This window comes from Cyanistes caeruleus, chromosome 6 (assembly GCF_971803275.1).
Source record: "Cyanistes caeruleus chromosome 6, bCyaCae1.hap1.1, whole genome shotgun sequence".
NCBI classification, from domain to species: Eukaryota; Metazoa; Chordata; class Aves; order Passeriformes; family Paridae; genus Cyanistes; species Cyanistes caeruleus.
This window is the reverse complement of record NC_141706.1, coordinates 46291108-46315466: the sequence shown is the minus strand read 5'-3', so window position 1 is coordinate 46315466 and position 24359 is coordinate 46291108. Positions and strand designations below refer to the sequence as shown.

Here is a 24359-nt window from a genome sequence, read left to right as displayed (position 1 = left end):
GGTGTTTCCAGATGCCTCCAGCTGCACTATTGCCTGCTGTTGCTGGACACCACCACTCCAAGGAGCCACGTGCCCCCGGGGCCTCACCTCTCACAGACCATGAAGACCCAGGACTTGCTTCCACAGAGAGTTCTGCCCACACCCCACCTTGCCCACAGCCTCGCAGGAGTTGTGCCTGCCCCATTTTCCCAGCGCACCGCCGACCCAGCAGGTTGGCTGGCTCCTTCAGCAGCGCAGCCAGTGCTGCGAGCGGCTGCCATGGGCTGGGAGGGCACCAAGCTGCTGGCTCACGGGCTGCTCCTCTGCTGGCCCCGGGAGAGGGGCTGGGTGCTGGGGGCAGGGGCCAGCTGATGCCTAGAGAAGGGCTCCACGGACCGGGAACCCCCGTCTGGTCTTCGGGAGAGCAGGCATGGGCCCAGCCCGCGGCACTGAGGCGGGAGGCCGGTGTGGCGAGTGGCCGTAGTGAGGGCATGCCCCGGGAGAGAGACCCCAGAAGGGCCGGGTTATGAATGATAACCATCCACGGCCGGCGCTTTGTCTCCCGCCTCTGGTCCCGGCCCACTCCGAGGGCAGCGGATGCCCGACGCAGCCACTTCAACGCAGCGAGGGCTGCCGTGACCGGGCACCCTCCAGAGCTCTCGCTGCCATCCGCCTTCAGGGCCGAGGGCATCGCCCTGAGCCTGACGCCAGCGCGCCGAATTCGGCCCGCGGGACCGCCAGTCCCGCCGCAGCCCCCCGTCCGCAGCGCGGCGGCCCAACCCCGCCGCTAGGCCCCTCCCTCCCTCGGAAAGAAACCACATCAGGAAAGTATTCGGGGTATTTTTAGCGGCTTTTAATGCGATTTCGCAGCTGGAAGCGGGAGGGGCCTCCCCGCGCCGCCCGGACCACCGCGAAGGGCCGGCCCGCCGCCCCGCGAGTGCCGCCAGCAGGGGGCGCGCGCGCGCCGCCGCCGGGGCGGTGCGGCGGCCACGTCGGAGGGCGCGCGGGGCCGCCCCGCGCCGAGGGGCCCGGGGTGCGCGGGGCGAGGCGGGCCCGGGAGAGCGCGGGGGGCGGCGGGGGTGGGGAGGTGGGGGGGAGCGGCGGGGGCCGCGCGGCTGCTGGAGCCATTAGCGCGGGGCTGGCGCGGCCGAAGGCCGGGCTTGGAGCTCCCTCCCCCCGTCCGAGCCCCGTCCCGGGGACGTCATGGGAGGGAGGTATAAAATTTCAGCGTCGGGGCCGGGGGAGCGGCAGTGTGCGCGGGCGGGCCGGTGTGGAGCGGTGTCGGTGCACGGACCAGGGCACGGCCAGCGGAACGCACGGGCGCAGCGGACGGCTCGGCGGCAGGGCTCCCGGCTGGGAGAGAAGAGCCGCGGTGCCGCGCTCCCGGGCGCCGAGGGCCGGGCACCGGGCGATGTAGGGCGCGGGGCCCGGCGGGGGCATGAATGGTGCAGCGAGAGGGGCGGGCGCGGCGCTCCCCCCGCGGCGGCGGGGCGGCGCGGGCCGCTGACACGTGCGGCGGCGCGGCGCGGCGGGGCGCCCCCTGCTCCGCGGGGCGCGGGGCGGCGCATGGGGAAGGAGCGCGGCCCGGCGAGGCACGGCGCCTGCCGCTTCTCCTTGCGGAGCGCTGCCAGCTCTTCCTGGAAGTCCTGAGTCGCGCACGGCGCAGTGAGTTCATGCACCTCCTCGCCAAGCCTCAGCCTGCGGGTTCTGGGGAGGCTGCCGCCAGCACACCGCCCGGTCCCCCGCGCCCTCTCGCCGCCGCTCGGGGGTCTCTCCCGGAGGCCCCCGCCGCCGCCCCCTCGCACATGAAGATGTACGTGCAAAGGGCTCTGGTACTGCTCTCCCTGCTGAGCTTCGCTACCGTGAGCCTCTCGCTGTCCTCCTGCACCACCTTGGACCTGGACCACATCAAGAAAAAGAGGGTAGAGGCCATCCGAGGGCAGATCCTGAGCAAGCTGCGGCTCACCAGCCCCCCGGAGACCGTGGGACCAGCCCATGTGCCCTACCAGATCCTGGCCCTCTATAACAGCACTCGGGAGCTGCTGGAGGAGATGGAGGAGGAGAAGGAAGAGAGCTGCTCTCAGGACAACACCGAGTCCGAATACTATGCCAAAGAGATTCATAAATTTGACATGATCCAGGGCCTCCCCGAGCACAGTAAGTGCGGGGCTCCCCCCGTGCCGGCCGGGGTGCCGCGCCCGCGGGGCAGCCTGCCCGGGCTGCCGGGCGCGGGGGAGGGGCGGGCGGCCGGGCCCGAGGGGCGCCGGGCCCCCGCGGAAGGGGCCGCTTCCCTGGCGGGGCGGAGGCGGGCGGGGGGCGCGTCTCCGCCTGGCCACGCTCGGCCACGGAGGTGAGCGGGAGCCGCGGGGCTCTCGGGGACGCTCGGACCGGCAGCGGGACGGCGCGGGGCTTGGCCGACAGTGGGGACGGTGGGTGGCAGGGTCCGGGAGCCGCATCGGCCCAGGCCCCGGCCGGCAGCAGCGAGCCAAGCCCGTGCCTAGAAACCCATGCCTAGAGCCTTGACATCAGGACAAGGCGGGGAGGGGAAGCCGTGCGGGTGGCGGGGTGAATGCTGCGCACCGGGCTGGGAGACGGCGCAGGTCTGGTGTTTGGGTGTCAGCAGGTAGAAGGTCTCCTCCCTGCTGAAGCTCCAGTGCCTGCCGCAGAGACACAGGCAACGGTCCGGTCCGTGCAGCACCGGCGCCCGCAGTAGAGAAGGTGGAGAGGCACTTGCTGAAGAGACTCCTGCTTGGAGGACACTGATGAAGGTGTTAGTCAGATAGTGTGAGCGTTCAGAGAGCAAGCTGAAGACAACAGGGATGCTGAGCAGGTGTAAAGCTGACAGTGATGCCGAATGGACCCTCATGGCAACACAAGCACTGAGGAAACATGACAGATGTTGAGCAGGTGTGGAGCAGATGATGAGCAGGCCCAGATGTGGACACTAAACAGATTCAGGTGCAGAAGCTGAGCAGATACAAAGACAGAGACTGAGCAGACATGAACCGAAAGCAGACTGCAGATGCTGAGCACATGTAGGCACAAGCAGTAATTTTGGTTTGTTTAGGATCCCTTGAAATTGGAAAATGCAGTCATACCACTATCCAGGGTGTTCTCCTGTGATGATGTGCCGTCCTGGGGACAAGATTTGAACAGCAGCAGTTCTGGGGAGGAGCTGTGACTTGGTGCAGGCAGTCTCAGAATGCAGTTACTCTGCCAGGTTTATGTTAATCTTGACATATGATGAGCTGGAATAAGCTACAATGTGGTAATGCAACAAATTTTACTTAATCTCTAGCAGACTGCATTCCATATGGTTATGTGATTAGCTCTTAGCTCAGGAGACACCAAGATTCTAGGAACAGAAAGGGCAAAGGTTACCTGTATTTCAGCATTTTTGACCTACTAAAGTATCATTTGTGAAATTATAAACTTATATGGGAAAACCAGGTGTCTGCAAAATAGTGCAGGGGGGAAGGAAATGGGGAAAACAAAGCACAACAGTGGCAAACAAAGTTAGGGGTGTGGATTTGGCTAAAATTGAGGAGAAGGTGGAATGAAGAAACAGTGCATGAAAATGAGTGATGAACAGGGATTGTGGATTTGGGAGAATTCCTGTAGAAATGAATGATCCTGTCCCATGTCCCCATAGGACACTGGGACAGTTGGTTCAAAAGACCAAGTAGTGCTGTGATTAAATTTCTGAGTGGGCAGTGTAGATACCACCACCCAGAGAAAGAGGGGACTGTAATTTGGTCACACTGGGGGAGACTAGCTCCAGACAGATTGTGGTGGCAAGAGACACACTCTTTTTGAAACCTGGGGAGTTTCATCGCTTACACCACGGCTGAATTTGGCCCCACATCTTCCGAAGTGGCTGGTGTTCAACTTTCCCATGACTCTGTCACTGTGCCAGGTGGTGATCTAAGAGCATAGAGCATGCTCTGAGCCAAAGCCAGTCTCCTGGGGGGGTGGAGGGGAAGGGGAGGACTACTCCATTGAAGGAACTGCAGTGATGATACAGACAAGTCTGAAATGTGTCCACACTCACACAAACTGTTCTAGCCCCGGACTATCAGTCAAGTGTCATATTGGCTCATAGAACCCATCCTTTTCAAAGATGCAAGGCTCAAAAGTGTGGAGATCTGAGGAGTAAAAAGAGCAGGGAGGAGAGCCAAGTTCTCCATTCCTTCTCTGAGCTGCCTGGTGACTCACAGCATGGTCTTTTCCCCTGTGCCTCACAGGTACACTGCCTGAATTAAAAGTGTTTTTCTTTCAGAGAATAACTCACTTTTGACCACCCATTGACTTCAGGGATCTCATAAAACTCAGGTGGATCAGACCCCCTTAACTACTGACTTGGTTATGTTCAAGTTTGGGAAGCATCTGCAACAGTCCAGCAAACAGCTTTTTGCTTATCTTCCTGAAGGAAAAACAGATGCCATTTTCCAAGGCAGCTTGAAAGACAAGGCAATTAAAGTCATGGGTCACTAGGGCCAAGCATCTATTCCCTTCAAATCTGCCACCTGCAGAGTTCCAGATGGATCAACTTTTTTCTCTAAGCTTATGCAGCTTTGGCATGAAACACCTTGGTGATTCAGGGATATAATAGAGAGTGAGGCAATACCTGCTCACAGCCTATCCTTCCTTCTCATCAAACTTGAACTGCACAGCCATCAGCCTTCCTGGAGCTTGCCGGAAACAACAGCTTTTTCTGCTGGATCTAGCAGCATGTGGTGAGCCTGCATCTCACTCAGAGCAGCGGTAGGAAGGTGGAAGCTCCCAAAAGAACCTGCTTTATATCACATTATCCACATACAGAGGCAAATGGTCTCATCATTGGTGCAGTGAACAGCCCTGGGCTGTCAGCTGCACAGTAACAGCAGGGTCCTCATGTTGTGAGGATATGTCATAGCAGACATAGCCTGGCGTGGGTGCACAGGGTGTCACTGATTCCTGGTCTTCAGGCTTGCTTATTGCCACTGAGAGTTGTGGACTGGGAGAACTTGTTGCCTCCAGGCTTTGTTCTGTGCTGGTGGTGAACAGATCTGGATTCCAGTGTGATTAACACATCTCAGCTGGGTCTGGACCAAATTCCCTGAAAAATCCCCTTTCTCCCTTTGCCTGTGACCTCTTGCAAAAAAGTACTTTGCCCCAAAGCTGTCAAGTTTCCTGGGAGTGAGGCCTCTATCCTGAACCCCATGCTATGAGAAACAGGCTCCAGCCTCACAGGGCTTAGAGTGAAACACACAACACAACTCCATTTCGGCATCACAGAGGGCTTGTTCCCAAGGTACAAAGAGAACATGAAGCTTTTAAGGAAGGGAGAAGAGTTATTACTGTTTTCACTGGGAAGGTCTCCCAAGCCCAGCATCTTGAAGGTGAAGTCAGTAGAAAGCATGTGGCTTGCTTTCTTTCACAGCAGGTGAAATACAATTGATGTAATGTCTTACCACCATGGCTGTCTAATTTAGCCAAAAACATTGAGGTGATGATAACACATTAGCTGTCTCTCATCAATCTGTGCTGTAGGACCATATCTGCAGCCTCTAAATAGATTGTCAGATAAAGCACTGCTGTTGGAAACATACTGAGCTAGACTGACCAGTGGTCTGATGCAAAAATGCTTTTCTGATGATAATTGGGACACCCCTTGCAGCCAGGCAGTCAGGTCTGAAATGAAAGGGCAGGTTGTTAACAGCACTATTAATAGGGATAGGCGTGCAAAGCAGCTTCAGGGGCTATTGAAACCTATCTGCCTACGTTTAGGACACAGAAGAGTAATCAGTGTTAGACTTCAGCTAGGAAGATGTCTTTGGGCACTTAATGAGAACTTGGGTTTTTGCTGGGCTTTTCTGCAGCATCAAACCTTGAATTGGTCACAAGGCTGGAGTCCCCACAGTAGGTGTTTGTGTGTGGCAGGGGTACTCTTTGTGTGGCAGGGTTTTTGGGCTGAGCAGGCCAGCTCATGCCTGCAGTGGGGTCTGGCCTCGTGAGATTCATGAACCTCTTCAGTAACAGCTGGAGACTAGTATGGGAATGCTCTTCTGTTCAGTAGTACTAATGACAAAAACTCCTCCAATTAAAGCCCAATGTCAGCATCTGGTTGTTAGCTTATTGAGTAAAATTTCAACACCCTAAAAACACATCTTTGAAAACTGGCAGGGTCCTACTTGCTGAATTTGTGTGTAGCACAAGAGAAGGACCTTCATCTCTGTTGGCATGAGTATACATCACTGTTGCTGAAATCAGAATTTGGCATGGGAGGTGGACCTCTGCACTCAGGTGCTGTTTAACACTATCCCATTTTCAGAAGCTGTTTCTCAGGGGAGATAGTGATGGTGGGATCAAAAGAGGGGTCTGCAGGACTTCAGGAATGTAACTTGAAGGTTGTTCCAGTTAGGGCTTCTAGCCTATTTGTCACAGGCTGGAACCATGTAGTCTGGGAGTAGAAGTTTTTCTTTCTTTTTTCTCTTTTGATAGTTTCTCTCTTCTCTTTTGATAGTTTTCCTTTCTGTGTGTTTGTTTAGAAGCAACTTAAATATCAGCAGATATAAGAGCCTCCTGCTGCATTGGACAACAGTCAGAGGTCATCTGAGAGGCTCTGCAGGGCTGCAAACAAGCCTGCATGTGGACATAGAGCAGGAACTTCTGTTTCCTGTCTGCAGGAAGCTTCCATGAGCTTCCTTCAAGGCTAGAGCTTTGAAGGCTAACGAGGTCAATAGGAGAGAAATGACAGCAACAACAGATTTCCATGAGACCAAAATGGTCCCTTCAACAAGAGTGTTACTTGCTCTTGAGGACTCTGTTTTGGACCTTAAAGGTTTTACCTCCTCTATTTTGAGGCATCTATGAAATGGGTTTTTCTGTTCAGCAGGCGGCACAAATGGAAACAGAAAATTGCTGTATTATTTCCTGCCCATGTGTGTGATCTCCATGGGCTCAGTACTATTCATGAATTCCTTCTCCAGTTCATGACTGAGAATCAATTTTAAACCCCAGCTGTTTCGGTACACATTGGATAATCACTGCCTTAAAGAGTCCTTGACACCTCATGCTTTGTGTTTTTTGACCCTGGGTGGCTTCCATTCTAGGAGGCAATGTCAAGATTTGTAAAACTAAGATTCAGCAGCAATGGGATCACTTCATATGTGGCTTCTTGTCTCCATCATGAGCAGAATAACAGCATCCTAGCTGTTGAGAGTAGCCCCCACTAACTGTGAGGTTGTCCCATTGCCTGGTCTGGGGTTGTCATCTTGGATGCAGCCAACTCATAAGTATTAGCAACATTTGATGAGCAGAGTTAGAAGACATAATAATAAACATACTGTGGTTGATCTCTACTGATTCTTCATCTCGTGGCATTGAAATAATGATGGCAGTAGTGGAAATGTTTGCAAAATGTTGCAATGTAAACCAAATTTGAGTGAATTCATCCTGTGAGCTAGACAGCCATGTTTCACAGGTTTGCAAGATTTTTGGAAGATGTTTGAATTTAAAGTTGTTTGAATGACAAGTCTCTACTGGAAAGCTCTTTCTCAAATAATATTTATTTGAGATCCTGCCCCTCAGAGATGTGGTTCTCAATGTTTCTATGTTTCTTTCTCCTAGATGAGTTGGGCATTTGTCCAAAAGGTGTCACCTCCAATGTGTTCCGCTTTAATGTGTCGTCAGCAGAGAAGAACAGCACCAACCTATTCCGGGCTGAGTTTCGGGTGCTGCGCGTGCCCAATCCAAGCTCCAAACGCAGTGAACAACGCATTGAGCTCTTCCAGGTGAGCGTTCTTATCACCTTCCCCAGTGTCTGAGCCCAGAATAGCTTGACTCCTTAATGGTTGTCTCAACTGGTACATGCAGAGCCATAGAAAAGAGAAGAAAGTGCATGTTGCAATCCAGGCTTCTTCCACCATATGCAGTGATACAGTCACCTTCCTTTCCTTTTACAATGTGGTGCTGCTTTCTCCCACTTGGAAGGGGAGCCCCTCATCAGTGGAGCAGCTCTGGCCCATGTCACATCATGTGTAGGACCCTTGGCAGTTTGATGCCTTTGACTGTTGCAGTACAATTGGCACTAATCCAATGGATGGAGCTCTCTGTCTTGTCACTGATTTACTAGAAAAACAGTGCTTGCTTTCAATGTTCCTTTCAGCAGCACCTCCCCAGAAGCACAATCCAGATACTTATCTGGAGTTTTCTTTGAACTTAGGGACTGACAGAATAAGGTCTGGTTCATGCTTGGAAGTGGCAATAGGCTGAACTGGACCACCTCATGATTCAGCTTAGCATCTCAGCTTAGCAGCACACTCCCTCAGGCTCATGTCTGTCCACTTTTCTGTAAGAGTGCAGCTAAAATTGTCTTTGGATGGTAGTTCTTGAGGACTTCCTGGAATCCAGCATCAAAGGTCAGAGCAATTCTCCACCAGATGACACAATTGACAAGGAGATGATCTCAAAGCTTCTCCATAGGTTCAGTGGTCTGTGGAGTAAGCCTGGCATCTGCAGGAAGGAACACCTTGAATATGCTGTGGTAGTCTGTCTGGAAGTGGGACGAGATGTCAGAGCAGAGGCAGAGGTCTCCAAACCTGAACAGCCCTGGTGTGTTTTGACAAAAGTTGAAGAGCGTAGGACACAGTGAGAACTCAAAAAATTGGCTTCCTGTGGAGGTGACTTGTAGCAAGATGCTGTATTTACCACTGGTGGTTCTACTCTTAAGTCCAGATCCATGTTCCACAGGTGTATACAAAAACAAATCTATCCATTAAATGAACTGCTGTGTGCTTCTGCCTCTATGTGTGCCCCCAAAACAACTCTGAACTGAGAGAGGTGGGCTGCTTAGGACACAGAAATAAGCATGGTGTAGATCTCTGGAGTTCAAGCTGGTTGTGAAGCATGTCCTTCTCACCTGACCCAGGGTATTCCTGGTGTCTCACTTGCCAAGACTCAACCTTCTATATTAGATTTTAGCAAGTTGTGAGAGAAAAAAGACTGAAGGCTATTCCTTCCTTCTGCATGGCACTGGCTGATTTTTTCTACCACTCCTTCTGACACAGATCCTCCGGCCAGATGAGCACATAGCGAAGCAGCGGTACCTCAGTGGCAGGAACGTGCAGACACGAGGCTCCCCTGAGTGGCTGTCCTTCGATGTCACTGAGACCGTGCGTGAGTGGCTTCTGCACAGAGGTAGGGGTCTTATCTGGGCTGGGTGTCAAGGCATCCATAGAAATGGGGATCAATGTTCACAGAAGTATCTTTCTGCTGCCCTTGTTCACAGAGAGGACAGGTTCTTTCAGTGTGAGGACAAGCCTTCCTCCAGAAAGCTTCCTCAATGTGTGACATTTGCTAGATTCCTGGCTCTGTCCTGGAGGCCCCACCATGTAGCTCTGTGGGCTGAGTCAGAACAAGGATTCGCTCCCTGGAGGAAATTCTTTACAGCTAAGCCCAGAGGGGACCCCTCTAAGTGATCATAGAAAAAGACAAATGCTTTGCTTCAATTTTCATGTGAATTAAAGCAAATGTAGTATGGGAAAAAGCAGCAAGGATCCTAGTTTATTTAGCTGTGTACAGCTTGTCAGGTATAAAGGTGAGGAAATACCAGAGGCTGACACACCTAGACAGATGGAGGCTTTAACACTGCAGAGAACATACCTCTTCTACTGCTGGACAGCCCAACAGATAGTTATGGGGCAGTTCCCAGCAAGAACACTGACCCCATTCACAGCTGGAGCATAAGGCATCGTGACTCATGGCTGGATTGGCCTCACAGATAGAAGCTAGGTGCCACTGAAGATTGGAATGCAGGTACTGGCAAACAGCTGCTCCCTGGAAGGGTAAGCTGTGAGCCTGCAGGCTCCTCCTATTTCAAGCAATCTACGTTGTGTCCTGATGGCTGAAGTTCAGAGCTGGAACTGCAGCACACTAGCTGACAAGACATCACAGAGTATATATAGTGCCAAGGAAAAAAGGTGCTAGGCACCTTGTCAATGCCCCAGGAAGCCAGATGTTTTAATTCATGGCACAACATAAAAAAGGAGCTTTCATAAGAGTCTTATGTTCCTGTAGTCAGGCCCACACAGCATGACTGGTCCAGGAAGTTATTATGAAAGTAGATTTGCCTCTGGAAAGTCTGTGTGACTTAGACTGCTAGCAGTTCAACAAAACAGAAGGTTGCAGCTGCTGAGAAAAATGCTTCCAGTAAAATTACTCGTCCATATCCAACTTGCTTATTTTCAGATTTCTTCTTCAGACACTAAGCAGAAGCCAAATAATAGGTACTGAGGATGGCAAAACCGATTTAAAAAAACAGCCTAAAAAAAGTAACAAGAAGCACACTTCTTACCTCTCCAGAAAGTTCCCTTTAGCTAGAGCAAGGCTTTTGGCAAAGGTGAAGCTAGTGGATTTTTCTTCTTATTCTCCCCAAGGAGCATCTGTTCCTCAACTCTGTTAACATCCCTGACTTTGAAACCAGCCCATTGTCTAGGAGTTAGCACAGCATGTGTAAAACTTCCTTATGCCAGGAGCTGTCCCAGCTGAGAAAGGCTGTTTCTCACAGAGTCATCTTCTTTGCAGAGTCCAACCTTGGTCTGGAAATTAGCATACACTGTCCTTGCCATACTTTTCAGCCCAATGGGGACATCTTGGAGAATCTGCATGAAGTCCTGGAGATCAAGTTCAAAGGTGATCAAGAGCTGGGTTAGGGGAGGCTGTTAGGGAAGGGAAAGCCTCAAGCCATATAACGAGGTCTTGCTTTGTGTATTCAAGCACATTACATTGTGTAACATTTGTCCTTTAAAACATACACATCTGGGTTTGTGTATTCATGATATGGGTATATCCACTATACATATAGGTTACAAAAAGAAGTAAGGACAGGCTGGGTGGGTTTGTATGAGTGCCTGCAGAAAGGAGTATTTTTATATTTCAGCGTCTCTCTGGGAAGTTCAGCTTCATGCCTTCTCAGATTTCCATAGAGCCTCTACTTTCCAGTTAGGGTGACTGAAACACAAGGAAGTTAGGCATCCTGTGTGAGGTGGCTCAGAGAGTCAGTGGCTTGGCTGGCCTAAGAACTAGAAACCTCCTGGCTTGCAGCCTTGGGCAGCAGCCACTGGCCCCCACAGGCTCCATTTCTGAGGCTGTTCTGCAGAGTGCCAATTATCTGACATCTTCTTTAAGCCATTCATCTTCCTGCCTATCCTGGGACTGATGCCAGGAGTGAGTGGGATGGATTAATGGCCCCACCAGCAGTTTGCAAATGGTAAAACAGGTGGCCAATAAGCCTCTATTTCAGGCCTGCAACAGGCAAATTCACCAGAAATAAGGGGGTCTTTGTGAGGGAAGAAGTAAGTAGATATGGTGTCTGAACCTGGTTCAAGAGTAAGCATGAGAGTGTTAAATGTATTGAAAGGTCTTGTTGCATCCTCCACTTCCATGCTGATTTCTTCTTTGTGGATCCTGTTTTTCTGAAGGCATTGACAGTGAGGATGACTATGGCCGTGGGGACTTGGGACGCCTGAAAAAGCAGAAAGACTTGCATAATCCCCACCTCATCTTGATGATGTTACCCCCACATCGACTGGAGAGCCCTGTTTTGGGAAGCCAAAGAAAGAAACGGGCCCTGGATACCAACTACTGTTTCCGGTAAGTGAGAAACCTGCTTGGATCTATGCCTGAGGTGGGCAGGCCTGGCGAGACTCCATGCCACTGGAAAAGGCAAAGCCCTCCAAGGGGGTTGTGGGTCACCATGGTGCCAGAAGGGCCACTGGCCAGTTCAGCAGAGGTGCTGTGTGCTTCTGGCAGAGCCAGTGGTTCAAAGAGACCCGCGAGCACCTTCCCGGAACACAGGCTGGGCAGGGCAGCAGCCCCATGCCAGCTGCTGGAGCAGCCGGGTGCTGCCTCGCAGGGGTGGTGGGAAAGGCGCCTGCCAGCAGCACGAGCAGTGCCTGGCTGCTGAGCTGCCACTGCTGCCTGGCTGTGCAGCTCCTGGCACTTGGCACACGCAGCCACCATGTCCCACCAGCACTGCTGGTACGAGTCCTGCTCAGGAAGCTGCATCTCACAACTGCATGCAAGGCCCCCCGTTTTGATTCACTGTGTTTCACTACTGTGTTTCAGGAACCTGGAGGAGAACTGCTGTGTGCGTCCTCTGTACATTGACTTCCGACAGGACCTTGGCTGGAAATGGGTCCATGAGCCTAAGGGCTACTTTGCTAACTTTTGTTCAGGCCCTTGTCCGTACCTTCGCAGCGCAGACACCACTCACAGCACGGTACATCCAGTATATTATCCTGCCTGTGTCTGTGATCCGGCTTGTGTCTGTGATTGCCCCTTTCTCCTAAGTCTGATCAATATCCAGTCTTTTCAAAGCAGCATAAGCAGTTCAGATCAATATTTGTGAAAAACATTCCAAGGAAACTACAGAAAAAAGCCTGGCTGGCTCAGCAGGGAAAATATGCTTGCTTTGGAGTCAGCACTGAATCTGCTTTTGGGCAAATCTTGAGGAGAAAGATGCTGTTGTCTCTTGGATAAGATGTGAAACAGCAGGACTGATGGTTTTAGGGTACTTGCTTGGCCATGGCCATAGTATTAACTGAATTGTTCACATCAAACATCAGTTCTGGTAATTTTCTTCTTCCTGAATTTCTCCTGCAGTTTGCACTGGACAGAGGATTTTTCTACACTCTGTGCCAGGTTGTCATGAAAAACTGTTGTGCAATAGCATGTGCCTGCCATCTGCTCCTAAAGGGGCAGCTATAACTCAAAAGTGCAGGGAAATCCATGTCCATTTCCAGAAGAACACAGCCATTCAGTAAGATCTCCTTTCTCACAGGTATCCTTTCCAGGATAAATATGCATAAATCCTACCTGACCTACAGCAGGGAGGAAGCTACTAGGCAATGAGGTATTTGAGTGAAAACTTGGCAGAAAGCAAACGTCCTTAGGTAACTTATAGGCATAACCTCTGGTCAATCTTTGAAAAGAATACAGTCTAAGCCTGGCTAGAGCGGAAATAAAAAAAGGTAATAGAATAGCACAGGCATGGGAAAAGTATCAAGAGGAAAACATTAAGGATCAGAAAGTGCACTGCTGAAGCAGGGGAAAAATCCTGTGCTTCTGTCCACAAAATACAAAAGGCAGCAATCCAGATAATGCAACATCTCACTAGAAAATTGACTTCAGATTTCACTAAAAAAAGCTACTGGGAAAAGCAGATTCAGCTGAAGAACAAATAACTAGATAAAGATGGTATTTCAGAAGAGATGCTAACATTTTCTTAACTTCTTGACAGTCTGCATAGCAGTAAGGTTCACTGAAGCTCAAGGACTAATATCAGTGGGAACAGCTGATCTGTGGGAATGAAGAAGTGAACAGATGCTGGGCAGTAAGCACAAGACAAAGCAAGGGAATGAACAGCTTTGAAAGAGTAATGGGCATGTAGCTTTACCATCTGGTTGTCCTGAGAAGCTCTCCAGAAGGTAACTGGACTGAATCAGTGTGAGAGAAAGGAGACTTCAGAATGACTCGTAATGATCTTAAGCAAGAAAGGAAATGAGCAAGCGTTAAGGTCAGTGAAGTGATCAAAGAAAACTTTAGAACAATATAGCTGCTGACAGCTTGCCAGCCACTTAGGAAAGACATGATGAAAAGAAAACTCACCAGTCTGTTTAACTTGCTGTTGAGTAGTGGCCCCAGAGCACGATACCCTGTGGTACAGCCAGGGGTACTTTGCTTAGGATCCCAGAGTTTCTACCACAACAATAGTGATTACATGGATTTGGATGATAGAACAGGATGTATCCTTGGCATCTCTCATCTCATAAAGTACAATGTGCCAGACCCTGTCATTTATATCAGATAAGCACTGAAGAGACCACACTAGAGCAGGTGAGATCATGCTCACTGCTGAGAAGTGGTCACTCTGGCAAGAAATGTGGCAACTGTTCTGTAGTGGTTACATGGCTGTAGTGTATAGTCATCTGTGGGCTGAGGCCAGCTGGGAGGAAGAATCCAGTGAGGTCCCACAGGACATTGTTCTGGCTCCAGTATTATAGTGTAATGACTTGGAGGATGGAGTGGAGGGAGAAGGCATCAGACAGTTCAAAGCTGGGAGGGAATTGTGGATACTTGAGAGGACTGGCATCCATCCAGTGCTATCTGGAGATGTTGGTTGAAATAAGCAGCATGGATATTCTTTCTTCTGGATTCTTTAATAGAATCCAAGACAGCATGGCCCCAGGCTGGTTACACCCAACCTTGTTAAAAGCAAAAATTGTGACACACTGCTGTACCAAATTAGAGATGAAAGGAGACAACTGCTTGCACTCCTTCAACCCTTAGGCATCAGTCACAGAGAGCAAGGGCATTACAATTAGGAAAAAACCCCAAAATACTCTTAAGAGTCAGGCCAGGGCAGGTGAGAACCTTTAGAAGCAGGCCATGATCAGGAAGCGACAGGGGAGTATTACTCATCTCAGGGAAATACCTTCTGATGAGCATAGTGCAAACACCTAGAGACTTGTTGACTTGGCAGCCCCTTCCTGTCCGCAACCCACTTAAGTGTATTCCTGACCTTGTCACGACATTTACTTTGTTCCTGCAGGTGCTGGGTTTATATAACACGCTGAACCCTGAGGCATCTGCTTCACCCTGCTGTGTTCCCCAGGACCTGGAGCCACTCACTATCTTGTACTATGTCGGGAGGACCCCCAAAGTGGAGCAGCTCTCCAACATGGTGGTGAAATCCTGCAAGTGCAGCTGAAAGGCCCCCTGGCCCACCCAAAGCCAAGGAAAAAACTGTCAGCACCCACTTTCCTGCTCCCAGGCTAACACAAAAGAGAATTGGGGGTCAGAGACTACTCATACTGAGGGCCAAGTGCCAAACCTTGAGAGTCTGGCAGCCCTTGGGGATTTCTTCTGGAACACTCCTTGGTCGTCTTGGCAGTGTAATGTTCCTTCTAGGAAATGCTTTGGTGATACAAAGGCCACACTCTCCAAAATGGCTGGACAGTTGGTGCGGAAGAAGAGGATAATGTGGAAGAACTGCTGTGTATCTTGATACTGGGTGGTTGAGATGAGAAAGCAAGAGAATGAGAAAGCAGGTGAAAGGGAGAATGGAAAAGGGGAGATGCTTTCTTTTCTTGCTTTAGCTATCTTAAGACCTCAGCCCTCCCCATTAGCCTGAAGTATTAAAGGTTTTTCCTGTAGGAAGAAACTTTGAAGTTTCCCTAAAGAAGGAAAATGCACCAAGCAGGGAAGCTGCTAAGAGAAGAAGTGCTCAGAGATACACTTAAGACTTTTGTTCCTCAGAGCCGTGCTCCAGGAGTCCTGCAACTGAAACTGTGTCTACCAAAACCTCTAAGTTCAGTTGACAGATACTGGCTCTTGGGTTCCAAATGCCAACTGCAAGGCTCCCAAGTCAGCCTACCAAGGGTGGGCAAATACAAGGAAAGAGGGTGCTGAGTCCATTTTCAGAGGGACTGATGTCTCCATTCAGCTCTTTTACCTTCCTGCAGTTTCTAAGAGATGGTTTCGGGGTCGGGGCAGGAGCATCTGTGGGTACCTGAATACTGGGCCTATTCATCTGTGATCTGATATACCCTGAGGACCTCTTGTCTGTTGTAGTTTGTGAGGTGCTTTGGGGTGTTCTGCACCTGTTCTGCATGATGACCTAAACTCGGTCTCACCTGCCAAGACTTAAAAAATAGTAATCTCAAAAACTTTGTAAAAAATAAATACTGGGGGGGGCGTGGGGGTGGGGGAAGATGCAAATTTTTTCACAAGCAAGTTTTTTGTTGGAGTGTTAGATGGTTTAAACTGCTACTGCTGGGGCATACTCAGTCTAAAATTTTTACCCTTTCCAAATTGTTTCCTTAAAAGAACAGACAGAATTTAGGTCAGCAAGAAAATCCCAAAATGGAAATTACTTATTCCCCTCAAAGTATACCTGGTGTAAATGTGCCCTGTTCCAACCTAGTCCTTCAGACATATACATCACCGCTGGCATCTGCTTTTGATAGATTCATGTAAAGCTCCCCTCAAACATGAAACACTTTCAACAATACTGTTTAAATATCCATGGCAATGCAGTTGCCACTGCTGACAAATGTCATATGTCCATTTGAAGATACATATGGTCTGCCAGTACAGACCTGTACATCCAGGTAAATAACACACCCTTCTTTTCATGTACTGATTTGATGCTCATAAAAAAGATTGCAGATGCTGTCCAGGCAAGAAATCAGTGGGTTAAATGGGTTTTTGCAGCCATAGATACTCCCAGAGGTAAAAATCTCTGGTACTGAATGCCACATGAGATTCGGAGGCTGTCTCTGACTTGTCAAAACACAGCTACTTAAAAGTCATGTTCTAGAGACCACCGAGGTTCCTTCCAATCAATTCCTGGTCCCCAGCAACTGAGTGTAAAATGACACTTAGCTGGTTAATCACTTGCAGCCAGGGCTCTCCATGGTCAGCTCAGAGTCCAGCTCTTCCATCAAGCTCTTCACAATAGTGGCTGCTTCCATATAGCTTGTGTGAGGCTGCCAAACCCTGTAAACTTAAATGTCTCAATAAACCATAAACAGCCCTTCCTGAACCATCACCAACTAGATACAGGTTAGCAAGGGTGGCTCAGAGGAGGCAGGCTGCCAACCTGAACAGGGCACACATGCCCTGACAGAGGCACTCCCCAGAGCTTTATGCTTTTCATCTCTCTGGGGTTCCCTGACCTGTGTGATTGCTGTGATGATGAAAGTGCTGATCAGTCCTGCACACTACAGTACTGCCGTGTCCTGTGCACCTCTCCATGCCCAGGCTTCCCTGCCACCTGCCCAGGGAGGGAGTAAATAAATGCATTATGACTACACCACCATGCTGATAGATAGGCCAGTAATTTACTAGCTACAAGAGTGTGTGTGGGAGAAATCCAGATGCCTATTGGCATAGGAATTCTCTCTGATCTCCTTTTAGTAGCAGCCTCAAGGGAGGTTTTGGTTTACAAGCTGCAAGTCCTTTGGTCATTGTTCCTCCCAAGCCCTGGGCTGGCTTTGCTCCCCATCCAACTGAAGGGCTTCCTTGCTAATAAATGGGGAAGCAAGGAGGGGGAGCTGCAAAGGGTTGAGCCAGAACACTTGCACACTCAAAGTTCTGTGTGGCACTTGGAGCACATCAGAACCACCCAGAGATTAACCCTGGCAGCCCCTTGAGATGGGACTGTCTTACTAGCCCTTGTTCACTGCTGCTCCTCAGTGACAGGAAGGGATGGCAGAAAGACCAAGCCTTTTGCCTCTTGGCAAAGGAGACAAAATGGCAATAGAAAATAGGGGTGAAGAGTCCTGGGGTGTCCAACCAGTACAGACACAGGTACACTCATGGGAAGAGTAATTTTTGAAATCAAACACATTTGAGTTGCTGCTTTTCTCTTCAGCCTTCCATTTCAGTAACAACGTTTGAGAATTAGATTTGTGAGACAAGCTCTGAATTCATTTTCTTAAAACAAAAATGACTTTTCTATGGGTGTTTTAACTATAATTCAGCAACATACTAGCTACATGGGACTTTGAATATGCTCCTAGGCGCAAGTGTACCAAAATGTTTCAGGATACTTCTGTGAGAAGGCAGAGGGCAGTTACTCTGCGGTTACTAGCTAGCAAATTGAAGAAGACAATGGGAAAGAAAAAGTGGGATCTTCATTGCCAACACTGAATACAGCTCTCAACAGTTCCCTTTTGTTGTTTTCAGAAACAAACAAAAGCTGATTAAAACAATGGCAGCACAGTTTGTCTCTTTAACAAAGATCAATGTTTAGAAAGAGTGAAAAAACCCTATTCTGCAGAGCCATAAGGCAGATCCTACACAGATGATCAACCAACCATCTGTGCAGCCCCTGTTTCTCTGTGGCAAACGATTATAGTATGCAAAAGGCCTAGACCCGAACTTGAACACCTTGTTTTTCAGGCTGTGGTGCACTGTAGAACTCTGAGAGAAACACTGCTTCAGTGAGTACAGAATGTACACTTCTACCTCAGCTAAGAATGGTCTTTGCAGACTAAATGAGTCTTTGTTGCCTGGGCTTTCAATTGGATGGTCTCTAGGAATCCACTGCACTTATATAAAGCCTATCCCTGTTACTACCATGTGAACTGGGATATGCTGCTTGGTGTTTCACCTTTCCATATAACCAACAGACATCAGTACACTCAGAAAGATGGACTGTGCCCAAAAGTAATAAAAGACAAACATACCTGTCCACTCCTCTGGCAACATCACAGCTCTGTTCTGCTGGGTCCTGGGATGTCTTATATCTCTGCTATAGCTATCAAAATTTCATTTTCTCAGTTCACAGATCCTTTTCTTATTTTCTGTGCTGCTCTTAAGCTTTTCTGATCCATGACTAGAATGTCCTCACCAGACCAAATATACGGGAAGTCTAGCTCAGGTTTCTTTGTACATGCAGTCACTACAGCCATCCCATGAAGAGGATCCATTGCAATGTCTTAGGAGGCAGATGTCTTCAATATGACCTCAAGTCCAATGCAGGGCAGGCTGAGTATCACAGTGACCAGAATGCAGCTCTAGAGCCAGCTCCACTGTGCAGATAAGGTTTTTTGCCCACTACAAGCGTTTCTAGTGGTATATAAGAGAACATACATGTACTCACAGAATTCACAGAATGACTAGGTTGGAAGAGACCTTCAAGACCATCGAGTCCAACCCAGCCCTAACAACTAGATCATGGCATTGAGTGCCACATCCAGTCTTTTTTTTAAACACATCCAGGGATGGCCACTCCACAACTTCCCTAGGCAGACCATTCCAGTACTTTATCACTTTCCATGAAAAACTTTTTCCTAATATCCAACCTGTATTTCCCTTGACACAGCTTGAGACTGTGTCCTCACCTTCTGTCAGTGGCTGCCTGGAGAAGGAGACCAACCCCACCTGACCAACCAACCACGTTTCAGGAAGTTGCAGAAAGTGATAAGGTCATCTCTGAGCCTCCTTTTCTCCAGGCTAAACAACCCCAGCTTCCTCAGCCATTCCTCTCAGGGCTTGTGTTCCAAACCCCTCACCGGCTCATTGCCTCTGAACGTGCTCAAGCATCTCAACATCCTTCCTGAACTGAGGGCCCAGAACTGGACACAGCACTCCAGGTGTGGCCTCACCAGTGCTGAGTACAGGGGAAGAATGACCACCCTGCTCCTGCTGGCCACTATTCCTGACACAGGCCAGGGGCCATTTGCCTCCTTGGCCCCCAGGGCACACTGCTGGTTCATGTCCAGCTGGCTGTCACCAGTACCCCAAGGTCCCTTTCTGCCTGGGCACTGTCCAGCCACACCATCCCTAGCCTATAGTGTTACCGGCTTGTCTTTTCTAATTGGTGACTGAAAGGCAATGAAGTCAATCTTGAAAATACACTTTTCAATACATATGGAGTCAGCAGTGTGGTACCTACACAGTTGGAAAACTATACTACTTTGTGGTCTTAGTGGCTGCCTATAAGCTACATTAATAGTCATTTAGAATAACAGCAGCAATTTGGATATAGTGCAAGGATGCAAATATGCCTTCTAATTCTTCAAAAATAATATCTATTACTTTTTACATTCAAAATCAGTAGAAAATGTTGGTCAAAAGCTGTATAAAATTACTATGTTTAGTAGAAAAACACCCAGACTTTCACATCTCTGCTTTACCAGTGTTTTAATTAAATTAATTTAAACCCTGGTTAATTTCTTATGCAGTTCCAGAAGTGACAGATGGAAACAACAAAGCTCAGTGCCTTTTGTCTTGAAGAAGGGGCTTCAGACACAAATGCAAGATCTTTTATCATGCATCAAGTCAACAAGCGATGAGACGGTTTACTCATTACGCAATAGATTGTCTTAGAAATGAATTGTGGTACATCAAGAAGAAATAGAGCAAATGAAAACAGTTAATTAATGGTTGCCATTCTCTAAATGACAGTAATGCATCTGAGATGCCACTTACGCTCATAATTACAGAAAGAATATGGTACAGCACTTTGGATGTCACAGTGTGTTTCCAGGAAAGACCAATTTCAAAGATTAAAGATCTCAATTACTTGGCTGCTTTATAACACCCTTTTATTAGGCTGTGTTTCTTAGAAAGATACAGAGATGGTCTGAAGGCATTCAACCAAGCAGCTGGGCCCTTTCCACCACTGGCCTATGATTTCATGAAAAATACACTTAGGGATAAGAACCTTTCTATCTAGTAATGAATAATGGTTTCTTTACAGTGGTGATTTATGGCAAACCATTCCTCCCCTCCCCCTCCAGTCCCCCCATTATTGGTTTCCCACATCCTGAAAATTTAGTGAACAGCTTCCAGGCAGAAACTCTGTCCCCTGTGCTGGTTTATGCTGATACTGTTAACTTAAACCAAGCAGTATCAAGTGGTACCTTCTGAAGACAAAGACTTATTTCTCCTTCTTTCAGGAGGATTGTGATCTTTGTGCAGGGTGATATTCTTTGCTTCTCATTCCACTTAATTGACTAGGAAAGATCATAGAATGGTTTGGGTTGGAAGGAACATTAAAGATAATGTAGTTCCAACACCCTAACATGGACAGGGACACCTTTCATTAGACCATGTTTCCCAGAGCTTCATCCAGCCTGGCCTTGAACATCCCCAGGGTTCCAGCATCCCCATCTTCCCTGGGCAGTCTGTTCCAGTGCCTCACAAACCTCACAGTAAAGAATTTCTTCCTAATATCTAATCTAAGTTACTCTTTCAGTATGAATCCATTCTTTCTTGTCCTGTCACACATGAAGTTGTAAAAAATCTCTTTTTGTCCTGTAGGCTCCCTTCAGGTACTGGAAGGCCCCAGTTAGGTCACCTCTAAGCCCTCTCTTTTCCAGGCTGAACAAACCCGATTCTCTCACTCTGTCTTCACAAAAGAGGTTCTCCATCCCTGTGATCATCTGGGTGTCCCTCCTCTGGACTTGCTCCTACAGGTCCCTGTTCTTCCTGTGCTGGGGTCCCCAGAGCTGTACACAGCACTGCAGGTGGGGTCTGAGCAGAGCAGAGCAGAGCAGAGCAATCCCTTCCCTCACCCTGCTGCCCACACTGCTTTGGACACAACCCAGGACACATTTGGCTCTCTGGGCTATAAGTTCACATGACTGGCTCATGCCCAGCCTCTCATCCATCAGCACCCCCAAGTCCTTCTCAGCAGGACTGCTCTGATCTGTTCATCCCCAACCTGTGCTGATACCAGGGTTGCCCTGACCCAGGTGTAGCACCTTGTACTGGCAGCTGTTAAAGCTCATGAGGTTCCTTATGGCCTCACTTCTTGAGTTTGTCCAAGGCCCTCTAGATGGCAATCCATCTTTCAGGTGTGACAGAAGAAAAGGAAAATGCCTTATTGCTGTCCACATGGGGCCAATACAGGAAAAAATTAACATGTAGGCATTAGGTGTGTTGCAGAAAGCAAAGTGGACTTCCTTTTTCTGGTCTGCCAGCACTCAGCCATTTCTCACTAGCTGTTTAGATATTCATTCATGAGATTCAGAAATGAGGCATTATAATAATATATCATAACTAGTGCATATACATCACTTGATGAAAGAAACCAGCTGGGTCATATCAAATGAGATTTCCTGACATTTTTCAGGAAAGATTTATTTTTTCTCCTGAAGTAATTATCCTCTTCAGGAAGCAGACAAAACAAAGATTTGCTGTGCAGCCAGGAGCATATCTTACAGGATTTGTGCAATGCCTGTAGTGTAATGACCAGGGAATGTCGTGGTAGCCATGTCCTTGCCCTTTCTTGAAACAAAATTTTGGCCTTTTGAAGTGCTGAAATCCTTTTGCAGGTTGACTAGGTGCTTGGGAGAAATCCACTGTTTTCAAGGATTTGTAAGAAACTCCACTTGCAGAGGAAAGCAGTAGCAGACAGTCTGACTCACAACAAAAGTCTCTGAAAGACATCCAGCTTCAACAAGCTGCCTTGCATGACACAATTTGACGTCTGCCCCCTCAGAAGAGACTTGCTACATAAATCTCTAAGTATGCTTCAGGATCTGAAGATCTCATTTAGATACTATCATGCTAAGTGCTCTGTGTCCTGCTAATCTAAAGAACAGGAAAAAAACCAAACAAAACAAGCAACGAGAAACAAAATAAAAGAGATGGCAATAAAATGTCAGGAAAGTGTACTGTGGCAGCAGTTACATTGTGCTGAATACACATTTTAAATTGTCTTAATTTTTCTCAATTTTACCTGCCTTCATTCTAAAGACCTGGGCCACAATTTGGCAGAGCGAGCCACCAATCTTTCTTCCTACATCATTTTCAAAAATTTTACTACACATATGAAGACATTTTGTAGGTTTGTGGATAAGGAAAAAAAATCCAGGCTGGTATCACGGAAAAAATGTATTCCACACTGAAATTCTGGAATTACAAATAGAAATAGTGGCAAGAACAATTTCAGGAAGGAAGACAACCCCAGATTGAATGGGGGAAGCATCATGCAACTGGAAGCATTAGTAACATAAGTAGTGGCACCAGTGGGATGCCTAAAACTTCCCAGCAGATTCAAACTATCTGCACCTTGAAGAACAGTGTATTAAGACATCCTAGGTGTATTAAATATATTCTATTAAATATATCTGACACAGCATAACTTTTTCAGAAGATCATATAAATAAGGCAAAATCACATTAAAACCATGAGGTAAATCCCATACAGTAATTACTGGAAACAGTGTGGAAAAAATCCCTTGTCATTTTTCTTCCCTAGACTCAGAAAAAACGTTTTATAGTAGAATGAGGAAGTGAAGTCAAGCATTTTGACTTGTCAGTACAGAAACTTTTCAAAGACTCCCTCCTGACTTTTGACATGATAATACTCAAGATATAGGGATCAGCTCAATAACCCCAAAATATTCTTGGGGGAGATTTTATGACTTTGGAACATAACTACACTGAGTATTGCAATTTGTCTCCCCTTTGTGTGTGAGAAGACAACTACACTTTACCATTGTTATAACTACAGTGAAATAAGATTTTCTAAAATATTCTTGCAGGGCCATCAAATTGAACTAATGTTATGGGGTTGTCTTCTGTTGCACATCCCAGAACAGCAGAAGGCAAAGTGTCAAATAGTGTTGAAATTGCTTTTAGAGATAGATAACAGCACCTCTTTCACCTGCCCCAAACAAATGATAAAAATTTTGTTAATAAAAGACACATTTTTAACAGCCCCTGAATCGTCAACAACTGCATCAAATTTGGTCTTTTTAAGGCAAATTTGATTTGTCTGATAGGTCAGATAGAGAAGCCACTCCTTTTCAAAGAATACAAGATTTCTCAAGCTCACTGTCTGTGCTGTAGGCATGGCCTTGTAGAGAAGAGGGCCTGTTAAGTATAGTTGTTTCCCTTGGGAACCACTATGATTCACTGAATACCACTGACAAAGGCTTCATACCAGGGTCTCCACAGCGATCAGTGATTCTTCCCTTTTAATTCAAAACAGCAGTGAAAACTCCTTTTCAATGAGGGCCAATAAAATCCTTTTTTGGTAAGGTAATAGAGCAGACTCCTCAGGGCAGACTTGGTGTTACATGTCACCTTCAGTTCAGTGGAGTTGTCCTTTTGCATTACAACTGTAAAGGAAGACTCAGAATCCAACAATTTTGAGACCAGTCTGCATTTCCTAACTACTCATCTCTAAGTCAGCAGGGAAACCTCATTCTTTGGAAAAGGACAGCAGTGTTCTAAAGTGGGAAGGAACAAGTTACCAGGTTAAGACATGCTGTGGTTGTTGTGTACATTCACCCTGAAGGTGCTCTGCACTCAAGCTCTTTGGAAGACAAAGATGGCAAGAAGTGAAATGTATTTGAATAAGATAACTTAAAAGCTACAGTTAGTGGAAAGATTTTTTTACCATATTTATGCGATTAACTATTTACAAGGATCATATTATGGAAGCCATCCATATGGCAATCTACTTTCCTCCAAAATCCCAATTAGTCTAGAGGTAGATCTTGGTGTCTGTTATGTTCTTTTAAAAGAAGTTTCATAACTGAAAGCCTCTGCCCACCCAGGTGAAAGCAAAGACAAGTTGCACGTGACAAGCTGGCATATGTCAGCAATAAACACTTTTCTTTTTTTTTTTGTCTTAAGAAAACTTAACACCACAGGATGAATTCTGGTGGAACATGCCATTGTCATGGAAGTGGCTTTGTCCTGGCTGTTCTAGTAGTCTGTACTGCAACTGTCAAAATAAAAAAACCCATACAAAGTCAGACTACAAGACCACCTAGTCTAGCGCTTCTTGGACAGAGGTCAACAGCCCATGCCTGATACACAAGTAAAAATTTGTAACAGCCCATTGTGAGACTCCCCCAGAATAGTAAT

At 47.8% G+C, this 24359-nt stretch overlaps 1 protein-coding gene across 3 annotated transcripts; it reads left to right on the top strand.

Annotated features, from left to right (window-relative positions):
• Positions 1-1386: 1386 nt before the first annotated feature.
• On the top strand, positions 1387-20071 carry TGFB3 (transforming growth factor beta 3). Of its 3 annotated transcripts, none has more exons than XR_015288130.1 (7): positions 1387-2136; positions 7591-7754; positions 9030-9159; positions 10546-10653; positions 11442-11613; positions 12088-13537; positions 14573-18222. XR_015288130.1 is itself a non-coding variant. In XM_086893392.1 (7 exons), the coding sequence occupies exons 1-7, from the start codon at positions 1422-1424 to the stop codon at positions 14729-14731; spliced, it is 1602 nt and encodes a 533-aa protein (XP_086749518.1). In that variant the 5' UTR covers positions 1399-1421; the 3' UTR covers positions 14732-20071. The 3 variants fall into 3 exon arrangements, 1 of the variants encoding a protein (XP_086749518.1); XM_086893392.1 differs by having other exon boundaries at positions 1399-2136; positions 12088-12241; positions 14573-20071; XR_015288131.1 differs by lacking the exon at positions 14573-18222 and having other exon boundaries at positions 1388-2136; positions 11442-11844; positions 11913-12241.
• Positions 20072-24359: the final 4288 nt, after the last annotated feature.